This window comes from Myotis brandtii, unplaced genomic scaffold (genome assembly GCF_000412655.1).
Source record: "Myotis brandtii unplaced genomic scaffold, ASM41265v1 scaffold231, whole genome shotgun sequence".
Classification (NCBI taxonomy): Eukaryota; Metazoa; Chordata; class Mammalia; order Chiroptera; family Vespertilionidae; genus Myotis; species Myotis brandtii.
In genome coordinates, this window is record NW_005358689.1 from 1017702 (window position 1) to 1033803 (window position 16102).

At 55.7% G+C, this 16102-nt stretch overlaps 1 protein-coding gene across 1 annotated transcript in view; it reads right to left on the reverse strand.

The window, feature by feature from the left end:
- Positions 1–16102, reverse strand: part of LOC102260620 (calpain-8) — a 25887-nt gene that overhangs the window by 2285 nt on the left and 7500 nt on the right. The window contains 10 exon segments of the mRNA XM_014539958.1: positions 1106–1112; positions 1264–1353; positions 2214–2297; positions 3661–3829; positions 4677–4810; positions 5512–5630; positions 10809–10878; positions 13774–14036; positions 14406–14496; positions 15525–15715. Coding sequence (XP_014395444.1) covers positions 1106–1112; positions 1264–1353; positions 2214–2297; positions 3661–3829; positions 4677–4810; positions 5512–5630; positions 10809–10878; positions 13774–14036; positions 14406–14496; positions 15525–15614 — 1117 coding nt within the window. The 5' untranslated portion in view covers positions 15615–15715.

Genomic DNA, 16102 nt, shown 5'->3' on the forward strand with positions numbered 1-16102 from the left:
GGGATGTGCCCGCAACCAAGGTACATGCCCTTGACTGGAATCGAACCCGGGACCCTTCAGTCCGCAGGCCAACACTCTATCCACTGAGCCAAACCAGTCAGGGCTGAATGACTTTTTTAAAAAATTTTTGTTTTGGTTAATCCTCACCCAGGGATATTTTTCCCACTGATTTTTTTTTTAAGAGAGAGAATGGAGGGGGAGAGAGAGACAGAGAAATATCAATGTGTCCCCCTGCCTGGGGGCCTCCTGGGCACAGGGGACGGGCTACGGGGCTAGTGCTCGGCTTTCCTACAAGCCACAGACACAAACACAGAGGCTGTGGTCCAGTCTCCTCACCACCGTTCGCTTCTCCTTCTTACCTACCAGAGCCCTTCAGACATCTCAACAGCCAAGCAAAGAGAATGAAGCGTGAACTGGGGTCCCCCTAACGATGCCCCTCCCACTTCATTCCCACGGATGTCCTCTAAGCCAGGCCGGCGTCCCTCTTAGACAGGAAGCTGAGCCTGAGGTCAGAGACCCGGAAGGATGGCTCACTCCATTGGGAAGAAAAGGTGAGACAGGAATCCCAGTGACAGCCACCCCCCACCCACCATGCCAGCAGTGGTGACTCGGAGGAAACCCTCCCACGTGCTCGACACCCTCGGGGACCTCGATCCCAGGGCGCAGCAGTCGGGGGACACCACGGGGGCCTCGCAGTCCAGCCACCATCTCGCACTGACTCCCCCTCCCTCCCCAGCGGAGATGCCCGGCCCAGAGCGGCCTCTGTGGCCGCTAATGGCTTTGCGGGAAAGATCAATGCCCGGCTGCCAGGAGCTCCGGGGAGCGCGGGCCACTCCATCCATCACTGCCCGCTGCGGCCAGCTGGTCCCCGGGATGGAGTTCACTTCCTAAGTGGTCATTTCCTGTGGGCGCTGAGGGGCCTGCCCTTTGTCAGCGTGGCCAGGGTTTGCGGAGCGGAGGGAACCCAATTGTGACGGAGGGATCTCACCTTTGGGTCACCACGGTGTGGTGTGGCGGGTGGAAAACAGACAGACCCCGCAGCCAGGAGCCAAGTTCAACGGAGATGCCCGACGTGCAAAGGCCCAGCAGACACCCAGCATCCAAGACTCCGGCTCAGTGGGGTCTGTCTGCTTGGCGGTTCCCAGGCGGGAGCCATTGCTACCCTTTTCCGAACAGGCTGCGGGGGACTCACTACACCGCCCCTGTCATCATGGTTGTGTCTTTGCGCGACGCTTTCCCGCCCCGGGGGAGAGGGGACAGCACCTACTTGTCACTCCAGGCGCCCGTCCACTCCACTTCGCCCCACGGATTCCTGAGTCTGATCAGCTTCTCCGGGCGTCCACGGAAATCCACCTGCAAAAGCCATGGTAACGACAACGGTGGCCCCCGGCGCCCTGCGTCCGTGTCTGCACCCCGTTTCTCAAATGTCCCCAAACAGCCACACTTTCATTTGCTTTTAACGCGTGTTTCCAGGCCGGGCCTCGCCGCTCTGTTTTTCGCCATTAGGTTGCGTAAATAATAAACCCGGCACAAAAACAAGTTTATGTCTCCTTTCACTTGGGTTTAGGTTTTATAGCCGACTCCGTTCTTACTCTATGAGACGAATGGTAATAAATGCCTGCCCGATAAATACTCCGCGCCCAGCAGTTAGCATTCACGGAGCGTGGGCTACGGACCAGGCACAGCGAGAGGCACCCCAAATGCGCTGTCCCCTCATCTAAACCTCATGACAATCCTGTGAGCTGCGTCTGTTATCTATTTATTTTATTGATTTCAGAGAGAGGAGGGGAGAGACAGAAACGTGGATGATGAGGGAGAATCGGCTGCCTCCTACTGGGGATGGAGCCCGTAACCCGGGCATGTGCCCTGACCGGGAATCGAACTGTGACCTCCTGGTTCATGGGTCGACGCCCAACCACTGAACCACACCGGCCGGGCATGGATCTGTTACTATCTTCATTTTACAGCTCAAATATCGGAGACTCAGAGAGAGAGGTTAAGTGACCGGTGATGACTTAGCTACTAAGAAGTACATGGAGCTCAGGCACCCAGTCTGTCTCCAAAATCCATACTCATAAGTGTACCACGACCCCGTGCAGCCAGAGAGAGGCCTCAACCAGGTGGGCCCGCCCCCCCCTCTCTCTCAGGGACTCCCTGGACTGATGGCCAATGTCATGACTCATTACCCTCGCGCTCCCCCTGCCCCGTGTTACCTCCTCGACCCCCGTGACCGAGTACGCGTGGCTCTTCACCAGCTTCTGGCGGGTGATGTCTTCCACTTCGGCCGCGCTGGAGACCTGCGTCGGGAACCCAGTCCACTCAGGGCGGCCGCCCCTGACCTTGTGGGGGCTGGTCCTACAATGCTTCCCAAGGACATACCACCCAGCCCCGGGGCCTTGGTGTGGGGCTGGGGGTGCAGGTAAAAGGAACCTCTCCATGCGACCCCACCCCCTTTCCTTAGGCCTGCCGTTCCGGGCAGGGTGCTGTGTGGCTGCCAAGCCTTTATTTTTTTTTAAACATATTTTATTGATTTTTTTACAGAGAGGAAGGGAGAGGGATAGTTAGAAACATCGATGAGAGAGAAACATCGACCAGCTGCCTCCTGCACACCTCCCACTGGGGATGCGCCCGCAACCAAGGTACATGCCCTTGACCGGAATCGAACCTGAACCTGGGACCCTTCAGTCCGTAGGCTAACGCTCTATCCACTGAGCCAAACCTGTTTGGCTGCCAAGCCTTTAAAATGTCACGGAGCCCTGATCGGTTTGGCTCAGGGGATAGAGCGTCGGCCTGGGGACTGAAGGGTCCCGGGTTCGATTCTGGTCAAGGGCATGTACCTTGGTTGTGGGCGCATCCCCAGTGGGAGGTGTGCAGGAGGCAGCTGATAGATGTTTCTCTCTCATCGATGTTTCTAACTATCCCTCTCCCTTCCTCTCTGTAAAAAATCAATAAAATATATTTTTAAAATGTCACAGAACCGGGAACTCATTCATCCCGCTGCCTGCAGGAGGGATAATGACCCAGGACGGCTGCCCAGGATGAGTTCTGGTTCTCACTGTTTTCATGGATCGAGCTTCCCAGCATCCTCCCTGTTTCACAGCCTCCTCCCCCACCCATGCCCATGTCATCCACCACCAGAAACACACATGTCCCGCTAGGATCTTCATAGAAACGTGTCACCCACAGGCCTAGGCCACCAGGTGAGCAGGAGGAAGAGGAGGAGCGGGTGGTCACAGACCAGGGGGCCGGGGTCTCCATGCCACCTTGGCACCCCACACAGCCAACCCCCGCCAGGGTGTGGCCCCTGGTTTCAGACCCTCTCGCTTTTTCCAAGTCCGTCAAGTTGTCAATCATCGCATTTGCTTCCCCAAATCCCAAAACTACTTCCCAACAAGGCCTAGCAAAGCAGGGTGAGGATCCAGGGCTCAAGGCTGCCTTCTTGGGGCGATTTCCACGGTACCGAAGGGGCCCCACCAGTGAGGGGAAATTGGGGCTCCCACCGTGAGTCCAACCCCAGTTCCTACCCACTCATTAGGGCTGCACCAGCTCCCACGGGCTGGGACCAAGGTGCCAGTGGACTTGCCCATGAAGTCCCAGGCTCCGCTCTGGCCCAAGGCCGGCCCGGTCCCCTCCCGGCCACACGTGGGGAGGGGAGCTCACGTCAATGGAGCAGGCCAGCAGGGACCCCGCGCGGAGGGCCTTCCGGATGATCTGGAACAGGCCGGTCGGTGGCTTCTTCAGGTCAAAAAACTCCGAGATGCCGCCCGTGAAGTCCTCAAACCCCTCCACCGTGGACCCGCCGGCGAGGGCCTCGTAGGAGCCGAGGAGCCTGTTGAAAAGAAGGCTCGCACCATCCACAGCCCTGAGCAGCCCCAGGGAGCAGCCACGTGGGGGGCGGGGGCAGGCACGATGCTGGGACATGGCTGGTCTGAAGGTAACAGAGGAGGCGTGCCAGTCTCGCTGTGGCCGGGGAAGGTGCTGGGCCACCGTTTCACGTGGCCAACTCAGCTCCTTACCGGGAACGCATCTCAGACCACCTCCCTCCCCCCAGGCCACCCTTTGCCAAGCGTCACCTTTCCAAAGCTGACCCTCGCTTCTTGGGTTTCTGAGGGTTGGGGGGCATGAATAGGGGTGAGGGGGACCCTCCCTCAAGGCTGAGGGACACCCCAAGGGACCTGCTGTGGGAACAGGGCTGGAGAGGAGCCGGGGTTACAGAAAAGGGTGCTAGCGAGCGAAGCTAATTGAAGGAACCCAGGAGAAGGCGTTGAGCATCGCATGCCCATGGGAAGGAGGACGGTGGAACCAGCGGTCAGTAGACTCTGGCGAGTTTGGTATCTGAGTGCATTCTCTTTCTTCTTCTTCTTTATCATCCTTTTCAAAATCCACATGGGCCTGAACACTGCCCGTGGGGTTTCAGAGAAGAGGAGGCTCAGGCAGCCTGGCTCCCCCCACCCCGCCCCCCATGCACACGCTCCTGTGGACAGAGCTGAGCGGGCCAACCCCCAGCCCGAGTTTGTCTCTCTCCGTCACTGAGGGTCCAGCGCATGGGGGACCAGGTGCCGGGGAAGACTTGGATGTGACACCTTGAGTTTGGGGGCAGGGGGGCAGGTGAGACCCTCCAGGAAGACTGTGGGGTCTCCTAGCGCCTCACCCCCCCCACCTCACCCCCCACTTACTTGGCGTAGGCCTTCTCCAGCAGAGCGCTCCAGAACTCGCTGACCTCGGCCGAGCGCAGGAAGAGCAGCTGCCCGTCCCGCGTGGGCAGCCTGTCGTCCACCACCACCTGCACCCACTCGCCGTGCTGCCAGAACTGTGGGGGGGACACGGCGCCGCTCAGGGGGACCCCGGAGGAGCCTCTGGGAGGCTCAGTGCTCAGGTCTCGGGCCTTTAGTGGACTCCAAGCTCCTGAAGAGCAGGCTCGGGGTCTTACTCATCCATGCACATAGGCCAGTGATGGTGAATCTGTGACACGCGTGTCAGAGGTGACACGCGTGTCAGAGGTGACACGCGAACTCATTTTTTTTGGTTGACTTTCCTTTGTTCCATGGCATTTAAATATATAAAATAAATATCAGAAATATACATCTTTGTTTTACTATGGTGGCAAAGATCAAAACATTTCTATATGTGACACGGCACCAGAGTTAAGTTAGGGTTTTTCAAAATGCTGACACGCCGAGCTCAAAAGGTTCGCCGTCACTGACACAGGAGATGCTCAAGGAGCCGGGAAGCATCGAGCCCCGTGTCTGCGTCTGTGGTGACCGTGTGTGACTCGGACCATGTCTCCTGACACTCACTCCCCCGCGCTTTCCTCGAGGCCCTGAGGCCTGGGGGAGGCGGTGGGGGTGGATGTGTAGGTGACCGGATGGATCACAAGCTCAAGGGTGTGTCAGAGCCACCTGGAGGGGCCATGAAAACATAGGACCCGGGCCCACCCCAGAGCTTCCGATTCCGTGGATCTGGGCGGGACCATGGAAGGGAGCGTCAAGGGCCGCGAGCAACGCGCAGGACCTGAAAACGGAAGATGCCCGCGTAGCTCTCCTGGAAGCTCTGGTCCCTGGGCACCACCCGGTGAAGCAGCTCTTCGTTCAAGGTGAGGGACGCGATGGCCGCCAGGAGCCAGCAGTCGCCTGCACCGGGTCGTGGGGGGACACTGGTCAGGCCAGGCCGGCAGGGTCCCACTTTCTCTCCCTTCCACGTCCGACTCTCCCCTTCCCCCCGTGTCTCAAGGTCACGGGCAGCACAGTCAGCTCCTGCTGCCGCGTTGGGAGTCACGGATAGAAACGTCTCTGGTCCTCCCAATCGATCGGCCCTGCGTGCTGACCATTTCACATCTCAGAGCACTCGGCCAGTGGGAAGCCACGGAGAGAACAAAAGCCAAAATGTCTTTTGGGATTGAAGGGTCCCAGGTTTGATTCCCCATCAGGGCACATGCCTGGATTGCAGGCTCGATCCCCAGTAGGGGGCGTGCAGGAGGCAGCCGATCCATGATTCTCTCTCATCATTGATGTTTCTCTCTCTCTCTCTCCTCTCCCTGCCTCTATGAAATCAATAAAAATATATATATATATTTTAAAATGTCTTGTTTGGCCCCAACCGGTTTGGCTCAGTGGATAGAGCGTCGGCCTGCGGACTGAAGGGTCCCAGGTTCGATTCCGGTCAAGGGCATATACCTTGGTTGCGGGCACATCCCCAGGAGGGGGTGTGCAGGAGGCAGCTGATCGATGTTTCTCTCTCATTAATGTTTCTAACTCTCTATCCTTCTCCCTTCTTCTCTGTAAAAAATCAATAAAATATATTTTTTTTTAAAAATAAAAATGTCTTGTTTGGTTCCTTATTAGCAACTCTGATAAGACATTCGGTTGGAGGAAACATCTGTTTGCCAGCCCAAGGGGTGTGTGTGTGTGTGTGTGTGTGTGTGTGTGTGTGTGTTCCTTGCCCGCATGATGTTAGATGACAGGAAGTTGGCTCTCTGTGTGTTTAGAAGACTTCGCTGTTGTGTTTGAGAGCTCAGCATGGCAGCCTCGATGCCTCATTGCTTAAGACAGTCTTGAGATACTGACTCGCCTTCCATCATCCTCATCGAGGCAGAAGAAATAAAGCCGAGAGGTTAAAGAGTCTAGGGCAGTGGTTCTCAACCTTCCTCATGCCGCGACCCTTTCATACAGTTCCTCATGTTGTGGTGACCCCCAATTTCATTGTTACAAATTGAACATCATTAAAGCATAGTGATGAATCACAAAAACAATATGTAATTATATATGTGTTTTCCGATGGTCTTAGGCGACCCCTGTGAAAGGGTCGTTCGACCCCCAAAGGGGTCTCGACCCACAGGTTGAGAACCGCTGGTCTAGGGTTTAATAATGGTCAGCTCAGAGATCCCAGCAAATGCAGAAGGAAACAGGAAACCCACCCCGGCCGGCGTGGCTCAGAGGTTGAGCCAAGACTATGAACCAGGCAGTGACTCCAGGGAGTTTCCCAAACACCGAGGGGGAACATGGAGACGCTACAGAGGAGGAGGAGGAGGAGGAGGAAGGCAACGAGAGAGAAAACTCCAGGCACTGGAACCCCTTCCCCTTCGACGTTGAGCAATGGCTGAAGCGGGAACAATCGTTTTCAAGCCCAAGAGGAAGGCCGAGCAGAGAGAACCTTCGTTCTGCTTCCCACGGGGACTCGGGGAGCAGAAGGTGAGAGAAGGTGGCGAAGAGCACCCCTCGTGTTCCTTCTGCTGTCGGAGGGTGTCCACCGAGGGCGGGGAAGGGAAGGCAGAGGCTGTGGTGACTGGGGGGTCAGGGATGGATGGGGGGCGTGCTGTGTCCCTGCACGGAGGTGGCCGGAGTCAGGCAGGAGGGCCACTGGGTCCTGACAGCACAGAACAGACCACACAGCACGGCCATCGCCTCTCCAGGAGCCCAGCCAAGACTCGGGGGGCAGCTCCGGGCACACGGGGCCCTTCCCCCACGGCCCAGAGGACAGAGGCCCTTCCTTGTACCCAGGCGCTGTCCTGGGGGGGCTGCCGAGGGGGCTGCAGAAGCAAGAAGCCAACCCCTGATGCTGACAAAACAGCATGTCTGACGAGCCACGTGGTCCTCAATCCCACAAGCATCCTACCTCGAGCCGTCCCTGAACCCGCCACATGACCCCCCCACCCCCCATGGTGTTTGTAAATGAAGAATCAAACACACTTTCCTGGAATACCTCCCTCACGGTGTCGTCGCCGCCGGCGTAGAGCAAGCTACCACCGTTCTAAGAGCAGGCCCCAGAGCCCAGCGATCCTGGCATTGCGGGGCCCAGGGACTCTCGGGCCCCCCTCTAATAGCACCCCCTGGTCACTCTCTCTCCTCTCGCGTGGCTCTCCTTTCTCCGTGGCTTTTCCCACCATCTGGCACCTGTATTTGTTTATTGGTCATTTTCCCCGTTAGAACGGAGACTCCGTGGCATCCAGGACTCCCGCCCCCACCCCACGGTTGTATCTTTGGGGCCTGGAAGAGCACTTGGCACAGAGTAGGTGCTCAGTCCATATTTGTAGGGTGACTGTAGAGAGGGATCTGGGCCAGATGTTGCCAGGAATCTGTTTTCTGATTGTTTTAAACGGAAACCTCCCAGTCCCGAGACATCCATCACTGGGCAGGCAGCGCTGCACCAGCCGAAAGGAATAACCCTGCAACCCTGCAAGCCGCTGGCCTGGCTCGGCCCTCCCTCCAGCCCACGCCAGCCCTCCTCGGTCAGTGACTCTGCAGTCGGCTGATTCGCCCTCCTGATCCTCGCTGAACTGCTGCTGGGCGTCCCTGGAGAAATTCTGTGGGTTTTATTGGTCTGTTTTGTTTTTGTTGAGGAGCCCCAGCCACACCGGTGCCGGCTGCTGGTTGAAATCGCTTTCTCTGCGGTTGTCTGCCCCCCTGGGACCTGGCCAGGGTCCCCTCTCCCCGAGTTTTGCTTCCTTCCTGTCTCCTTTCACATCGTTGTGCCTTGAGACACAGTAACGGGGTGTTTTCCCGGCCGAAAACGCCTCGCTTTCTGCCCACCACACCCCACCGGGCTCCCGGGCATCTTCGCATCTGAGCTCATGTGACCTGGTCTCTTAATATGTTTGAGGCTGGGCGGCCATCCTCATGTTGCCATGGAGACCCTCCATCATCCTTTGTTTCAGAGTGGATGCCCTCATGGGGAAGCCCCCGGGGTCCCCGGCTCGGATGGGGGGGTGCCGGGCCGTTTGGGAGGGGGCGGTGCCAACTCTGCACCTTGCCGTGTGGATGCCAGCCTGGGCCCGAGCGAGCGATGGATCTGAGAGCTCATCTTTCCATTTCTGTCTCCGTTAGCCCTGGCCCCCAGCATCTTGTCTAATTTTTGCATCCAAAGGGCCACAGGATTCAGCTCAGGCAGCACACCCCTTCCTCACACGGGCTCCGAGATGTGTCCCCACCAGGCCCAGCGCACAGTCCAGGGAGGGTGGCCAATCGTATCGTGATGACTACGCACGGGGCCAGGCGGGTGCTCGACACGTCAGGGGAATCACTCCGTACGTCACATAAATGTCTAACCCAGCGGTTCTCAACCTGTGGGTCGCGGCCCCTTTGGCGGTCGAACGACCCTTTCACAGGGGTCGCCTAAGACCATCCTGCAGATCAGATATTTACATGACGGTTCATAACAGTAGCAACATGACAGTTAGGAAGTAGCAACGAAAATAATGTTATGGTTGGGTCACAACATGAGGAACTGTATTTAAAGGGCCAGAAGGTTGAGAACCACTGGACTCTAACCAATAGGCTGTGCACCTGCAACAAATATAATGTTGAATGGCGATTGTCATTGAAAAATGTTTAATCAATAAATTAATTGCTTTCAGCCCTAAGTGGTTTGGCTCAGTGGATAGAGCGTCAGCCTGTGGACTCAAAGGTCCCAGGTTCGATTCTGGTCAAGGGCATGTACCTTGGTTGCGGGCACATACCCAGTAGGGGGTGTGCAGGAGGCAGCTGATCAATGTTTCTCTCTCATTGATGTTTCTAACTCTCTATCCCTCTCCCTTCCTCTCTGTAAAAAATCAATAAAATATATTTTTTTAAAAATTAATTGCTTTCAAAAGAGGTTTCAATGATACTGATTTTTAAACAACAACAACAACAAAACACCACCTCATCGGCTGGGCTACCCCAGGGCGGCCCCCTGGCGAGGCCCCACGGACTTGGGTGGGAGCTGGGTGCTGAGAGTCAGTTTGGGTGGTTTCCTGTGCTCCAGCCCCCGGCTCCATCCCGCTCCATCCCTCAGCAGCGCACACTCACCATGGTAATGCTCAGACCTCCTTCCGAACGCTCTTTCCTCCTCTATTCCTCCTCGCTTGCTTATAACGATTCAAGGGAAGAGCTATCCAGGCCCATCAATTAAACGAGGCTTATTAAATGCCTGATACTAAGTTAAACATCACTAACAAGGAGCTGCTAAAAGCCTCCGTGGGAAGTCGCGCTTCCCTGAGCCACGTGGGAAATTAGGTGGCACCTGACGCATTCTCCCTGCCTAATGCTCGCCCCCAGGAGCCCTGGCTCAGGGGATATCTGCGGTGCTCGTTAAAGGAGAGAGCATTGGAGGCGTTTAAAATTAGGTGCCCTGTGACCTTCAAAATCACAAAGGTTTCCAGCAGATTGGAAACGTTTTCCTGGCTAGAACCAGGAGGGGAAAGAGGGGGGTGAACCCCCCAAAAGATGAAGATTATCGGGTCCAGGTGGATGCTGAGATTTGGGTTGTTTTACTGCTTTTCACCAAGTGGGATTTGTCTCCCCGTGGCTCTCCTTTCCTGCCCCGTGTTTTGCGGCTGCCAGGGGATGGCGGTTTAGAATCCCAGCGAATCTAAGTCAGAACCACGCTGTCCCCGGAAAGGCCAGTATTGTCCCACTCGGCCATGAGGCCCTGCGATCGGGAGTGCGTAGCAGGTCAAGAGCACCAATCTACTACTTGGGGGTCCGACACGTGAGGCCAGAACTTACAAAACAAAACAAATGATTTCCCAAAGCTTAACTGCACCCGATTGGAGGGAACATGAAGGGCTGGGAGGGGAACATCTTCTTAGTCCTAGGATCCCAGGCCCGTGAGAGGAAGCTTGGCTAGAAAGAGAGGATGCCTGTTTTCTTACCAATTACAAAAGCATCTCTTACGACAGTCCCTAATTGTACAGACGTGGCCATTTTATAGGGCAAATTAGGTCCACTTACAGGTAAGTACAGGCGGTCAAGTCTAACAGCTGAATCTGACGTCACCCGTGCCACATGCACACCCGCCCTGCGCCGAACAAACAGGGCGGTCCGCCTACTCACCCAGACCACCTTGACAGATGTCCGCGCGGGTGGCGCCACCGGCGATGAACTGGGGGCTGGGGCACAATTCCTGAAAGCAATTGGGGACAAAACACAAGTCATAAGATGCCCAGTGATGGTGGCCACGAGGGTAAAGATGGCTTCGGGGTCCCTGAACTCAGACTTCACAGCAACCTAGGAGATCATCTCTCGTCCCCTCCTCACCTGTCTACGGCGTCCTCAGTCTCCTACAAGGGTTCCTCCGCTCCACTCCCCCCTAAGAAGCAGGGAACCCCCGGCCAGGCCTCAGGCCTCTGCAGGGACCCCGTTTCCCGCGGCAATGGCCTGCCCTAAGCATTCTCTCTCGGCGACAGCGCCCAACCCCGTGGCTTCGACTCCTGTCTGTGGAACACGTGGACACGTCCCAAGTCACTTGCCTGAGCCGGACAACCCGTTACCCATGTCACACTGTCCGTGCGATATCAGCTCATTCGACGCATGGCCGATAAGTCTACCAAATTCTGCTGAAATGTTGAGTTTGGTTTAAGAGACAGAGTGGATTGCAAAGGCCAGAAACAAGTTGAAGTGTGCTGAGCAGGACGGTGCTAAGCGGGGTGTACGTGGAAGGAATGTTCATTCTACGGCATGTTCTTCTTAGCAGGTTTCAAAATGCACCCCCCCTCCCCCGACCCAGGAAAAAAACAACCTAGGGATGTCATGACTAATATGTCATGAATCTTTCGGGGGCCACAGGGCGTCCCTGGTTTTGTAAGGAGATGGCATCTCAGCCTAGGCCGGAAGAATATTCCGGAAGTCTTCTCTCCAGGGCTAACTTTCTACTGGAACTCGGATCGGAGACACAAAGTAGTTTGGCAGCCAAAGAGGCTGAAAAGAGGCCAGGAGGCTACACACACACACACACACACACACACACACACACACGGGACACTGTTTTGTTTTTTTTCTTCCTGAATAACAACCACATCTTGTCATTAGCAGTGTTGACTATTACTCAGGTGAGGACCTCAGCACACTCCATAAACACACATGACTCAAGCCTTGCTTGCTTCGGCCCCTGATGAATGGGTTCGAGGGAAACACGGGCACCGGTAAGGGGTCCGAGGCAGGAAGGCACTGCAATCGCATCTTCTCGCTGCGAAGGCAACTTGCAAGCATTGCTCCCAGGGCGTTAGACCGTCACTGGGACCCTCTGCTTCCTCCTACCCCAGCGCCAAAGTCTCTCTGCAGTAATGAACCTGCCCCACCGCCTTCCCCAACAGTGCAGAGCCGATGCCTGACACCAACAGAGGCCTAGCCCTGGCCGGTGTGGCTCAGTGGGTTGGGTGACATCCTGAGCACCGAAGGGTTGTCGGTTCGATTCCCAGTAGGGGGCAGCTAATGGATATCATACTCTCACGTCGATGTTTCTCTCTTTCTCTCCCTCTCCTTTCCACTCTCTCTAAAAATCAGTAAACTATTATTTAAAGAAAAAAACAACAACAGAGGCCTAAAAATACTGTCTGTTGAAATGAAATGTAGCTGTCAACTCTTGAGACAAGAATATAAAACCACTGCATAGGGGGGATAAATGATGATGGGAAAATATGAAAGAAAGAAACCCCCAGTTAAAACAAAGAAAGAAAGAATATAAAACCATGATTCCCAACCTTGATTTTGCCAGCATCCCAGAGGAATGCCATATGTTTCAAGAGGGGTGGGGAGGCGGACCCGGGTGGGCAGGACAGAGGCAGGCAAAGGAGTTACCCTCAGAGGTAGAAACTGTGGGGCAAAACTGGTCGAATGAAAATAAAGGGGTAGGGATAGGATTTGGCCATCTATAATAATGAAAGCGTAATATGCTAATTAGAGCCTCAGAGGTAGAAACTGTGGGCAAAACTGGTCGGATGAAAATGAAGGGGTAGGGATAGGATTTTGCCATCTATAATAATAAAAGCGTAATATGCTAATTAGACCAAACAGCCGAACAACCTACCGGACATCCTTCCGGACGACCTTCTGGATGAAGCCGAGGCTGCGAGGGCCGAGCCCCTTGCCCGAATTTTGTGCATCGGGCCTCTAGTATCCAAAGAATTATCTTCTTATCCTCCCTTGTCATCCAGGGCCAAGAAAACAGGTACCACGACTTGATTTTCCCATCATGCTCCAGAAGGCAAAGGCTCCCTGGCCAACAGCCACGGAACATGTGCTCTTATGAGACTTCTTACGTGGCAGATGCTGAACAGACTCTCTCAGTTCTCACAACCACCCTGCAGAGGGGGCTCCGACCCCTGAGGGCAAATCACGGGACACGGGTCCCGTAGCAGTAGGTCACGGACATGGATTTTGGGGGGATGGTTCTCCATTCTCTGCCTTTGAGTTTGGGGTGATACCGGTGACAGCATTCAGGAGGCCCTGAGTTCCAGCCCCGTTCACAGCCCCACAGCCCCCGCCTCTCCACTCACCAGCCCCGATGGAACAGTGACCCAGCTCGTGACCTTGAGCAACGGCTGCACCTTTCAGCAACCAAGTCACCACTTACCCCTGACCAATGGTGACATCTAGCATTAGCCTGTTCCCCTGTGCCCTGGCCCAGGGGCCCAGGCGGTCACGACCACGTGGTCTGTGCCTGTGCTGGGCCAGGCATGATGCTCGGAGCTTCATCTCTGGCCCTCATACCAACCCTGGAAAAATCAGGTGCCAGTGGCACCATTCCACAGATGAGAAAACTGAAGCTTACGGAGGTCATGTGTCCAAGACCACACAGGCGGAGCCAGGGTTCAAATCTAACTCGTCTGATCCCAACGCCTCTGCATGCTCTTCCCTCTAACCTCACCACCTCTGGAAAAGATTGTTAAAGGGGAAGGGGTTCTGAAATGTGGGATTTAGAAATTGAGGATCCAGAGCCACCTTCTCCCTCAACTACTTCCGACCTGAAGCCAGAGCCCCCCATCCTGCCTGACACCTTACAGCAAGCCCGTCTCCTTACCGGGGGCCGCTTCCAGATGACGCCTTGAGTTTGGGGGGAGCGTGGTCCAAGATCCTTGTAGCCCAAGGCTGACGGACACGCTGGGAACTCGGGGTCCTTAAACAGCACCCCTGAATCCAAGCACTGCTGCCTGAGCGTCTCGAAGTCCTGGCCCAAGTACTTCACAACTTTCTGGTTGGAGCCAGGACGTTCGGCTGCCGCCCGCTCCCTGGACACCTGGGCCGCCGGAGCTGCCATGGCCTCGGGTGGGCTCCGTGGGTGGGCTGCGTGGGGAGGACAGAAGGGCAGGGCTGCTCCGTGCTCTCCCCGCTGGGAGGGGAGCTATAAGGCCGCGTGGAGGGAGGTGGGGCTGGTAAACATTTCACCCGAGGCGCTCGCTCCGGAGGGAATGAGTCATGGCCAGAAGCAAACAGGTACTCAGGGTGCCTGGGAACATGCCCGCCTTCCCTGCCTGCCTTTCCCCCCTCATCTGGACGCTGGGGAACTCCCAGGGCCCCTCCCGGACCACTAACCTGGGAGATTCATTAGGATCCCAGCTGCTCCCCCTCTTGGCAGGACCTGCGTGCCTCCCCGCCTCCCCACCCCCGTGGGCTGAGTAAGAAGCTGTCTGGTAGCTGGAGGCTGGGACTCACCAAGACTTTGGAGCCGTGGCTCTGAGAAGGAGGGGGGCCAGGGGTTCAGGGGGGTCCCCTTTCTTTCCAGAAAAGTGTGGTTCCGTATGTGCTAGGCAGATACAAATATCAGAAAGGGGTGATTCACGGAGCAGATCAGAGGAAGCCCAACGGGATGTGGTGCCCACGCTGCGGGAGGTGTTGGCCTCTGGGGGCCTGGGTGGCTCACCCAGCTCCATCCCCTTCGGCGAGTGACTCAGCCTCCCTTCCCCTTCATTTTCTCATCTGCAAAATGGCAGGTAATAGCAGGGCCTATCACCAGGTTGTTAGGAGGAGGGATGAGACAGGACACGTCCTTGGCTTAGATTAGTGGGTGAGGAGGGCTCAGGACACGTCAGCTGTCATATCCCCAGGAACCAGGACCAGACAGAGGCGGCCTGGGAACCTCATATTAATCCCTTTTCTCGGGGCTCCCATCTCCTAGGCCTGGGCTGCCCTAAGGACATGGGCCACATCGGTGATTTCTGAACCTTAGTGTGTGGCAAGCTGGAAAATGGTCCCCCAGCCCTAGCCGGTGTGGCTCAGTGGATAGAGCGTCAGTCTGCAGACTGAAGGGTCCCGGGTTCAATTCCAGTCAAGGGCACATGCCCCAGTTGCAGGCTCGATCCTCAGTGTGGGGTGTGCAGGAGGCAGCCAATCAGTGATGCTCTCTCATCATTGATGTTTCTCTCTCTCTCTCTCCCCCTCTCCCTTCCTCTCTGAAATCAAAAAAAATATATTATAAAAAAGGAAGGAAGAAAATGTTCCCCAGAGCAATGAGTCCTAAGCTCTGGAAGCTGTAAGGAACGCTTTGTTTGGAAAAGGGATCTTCGCAGATGTGTTAAGTTAAGGGCCTTGAAATGGGGGGATGGTGGTGGCCCTAAATGCATCGTAAATGCCCTCCTAAGACAGAGGCACGAGGAGATTTGAGGACAGACCAAAAGGCGAAAGCGATGGGTCCACAGAGGCTGAGACTGGAGTGATGTGGCCACAGGCCAAGGAAAGTCAAGGTCATTGTGACCTTCAGAGGCTCAAGGACGCATCTGAAGGACGTGGTTGTGGCCCTGGCCCTTCTGGGGACCCCACCTCAGCACCACTTACCCTTGATTCAGCATCGGCCCCCAAGGCTTCAATGTCCCCTGAGCAAGGAAGACAGATCGCCCAAAGGCCTGAGTGTGCATCGCGGGCCATTCGTTCTCAGGGTTATAGCCGCGCGTGGCTAGAGCTGCGGGAAAGGGTGTGGGAAAGCCGGCCGCAGCCTTCTCACGCCCGGGTCTTCCCATTCCGGAATTCTAAGGCGAGCGGGAGAAGAAGCCAAGGTCAAGAGTACGACAGATGGATTAGAAAACGGTGGTACCTCTACACAATGGAATACTACGCTGCTGTAAAAAAGAAGGAACTCTTACCATTTGCAACAGCATGGATGCAACTGGAGAGCATTATGCTAAGTGAAATAAGCCAGTCAATGAAGGAAAAATACCACATGATCTCACTCGTTTATGGAATAATAAATAACATTATAAACTGATAAACAAAAATAGATACAGAGGCAAAGAAGCATAGGACAGACTGTCAAACTACAGCGGGAAGGCAAGGGGGGTGGGGGGGGAGGTAAGAGATCAACCGAAGGACTTGTATGCATGCATATAGGCCTAACCAATGGATGCAAGACACTGGGG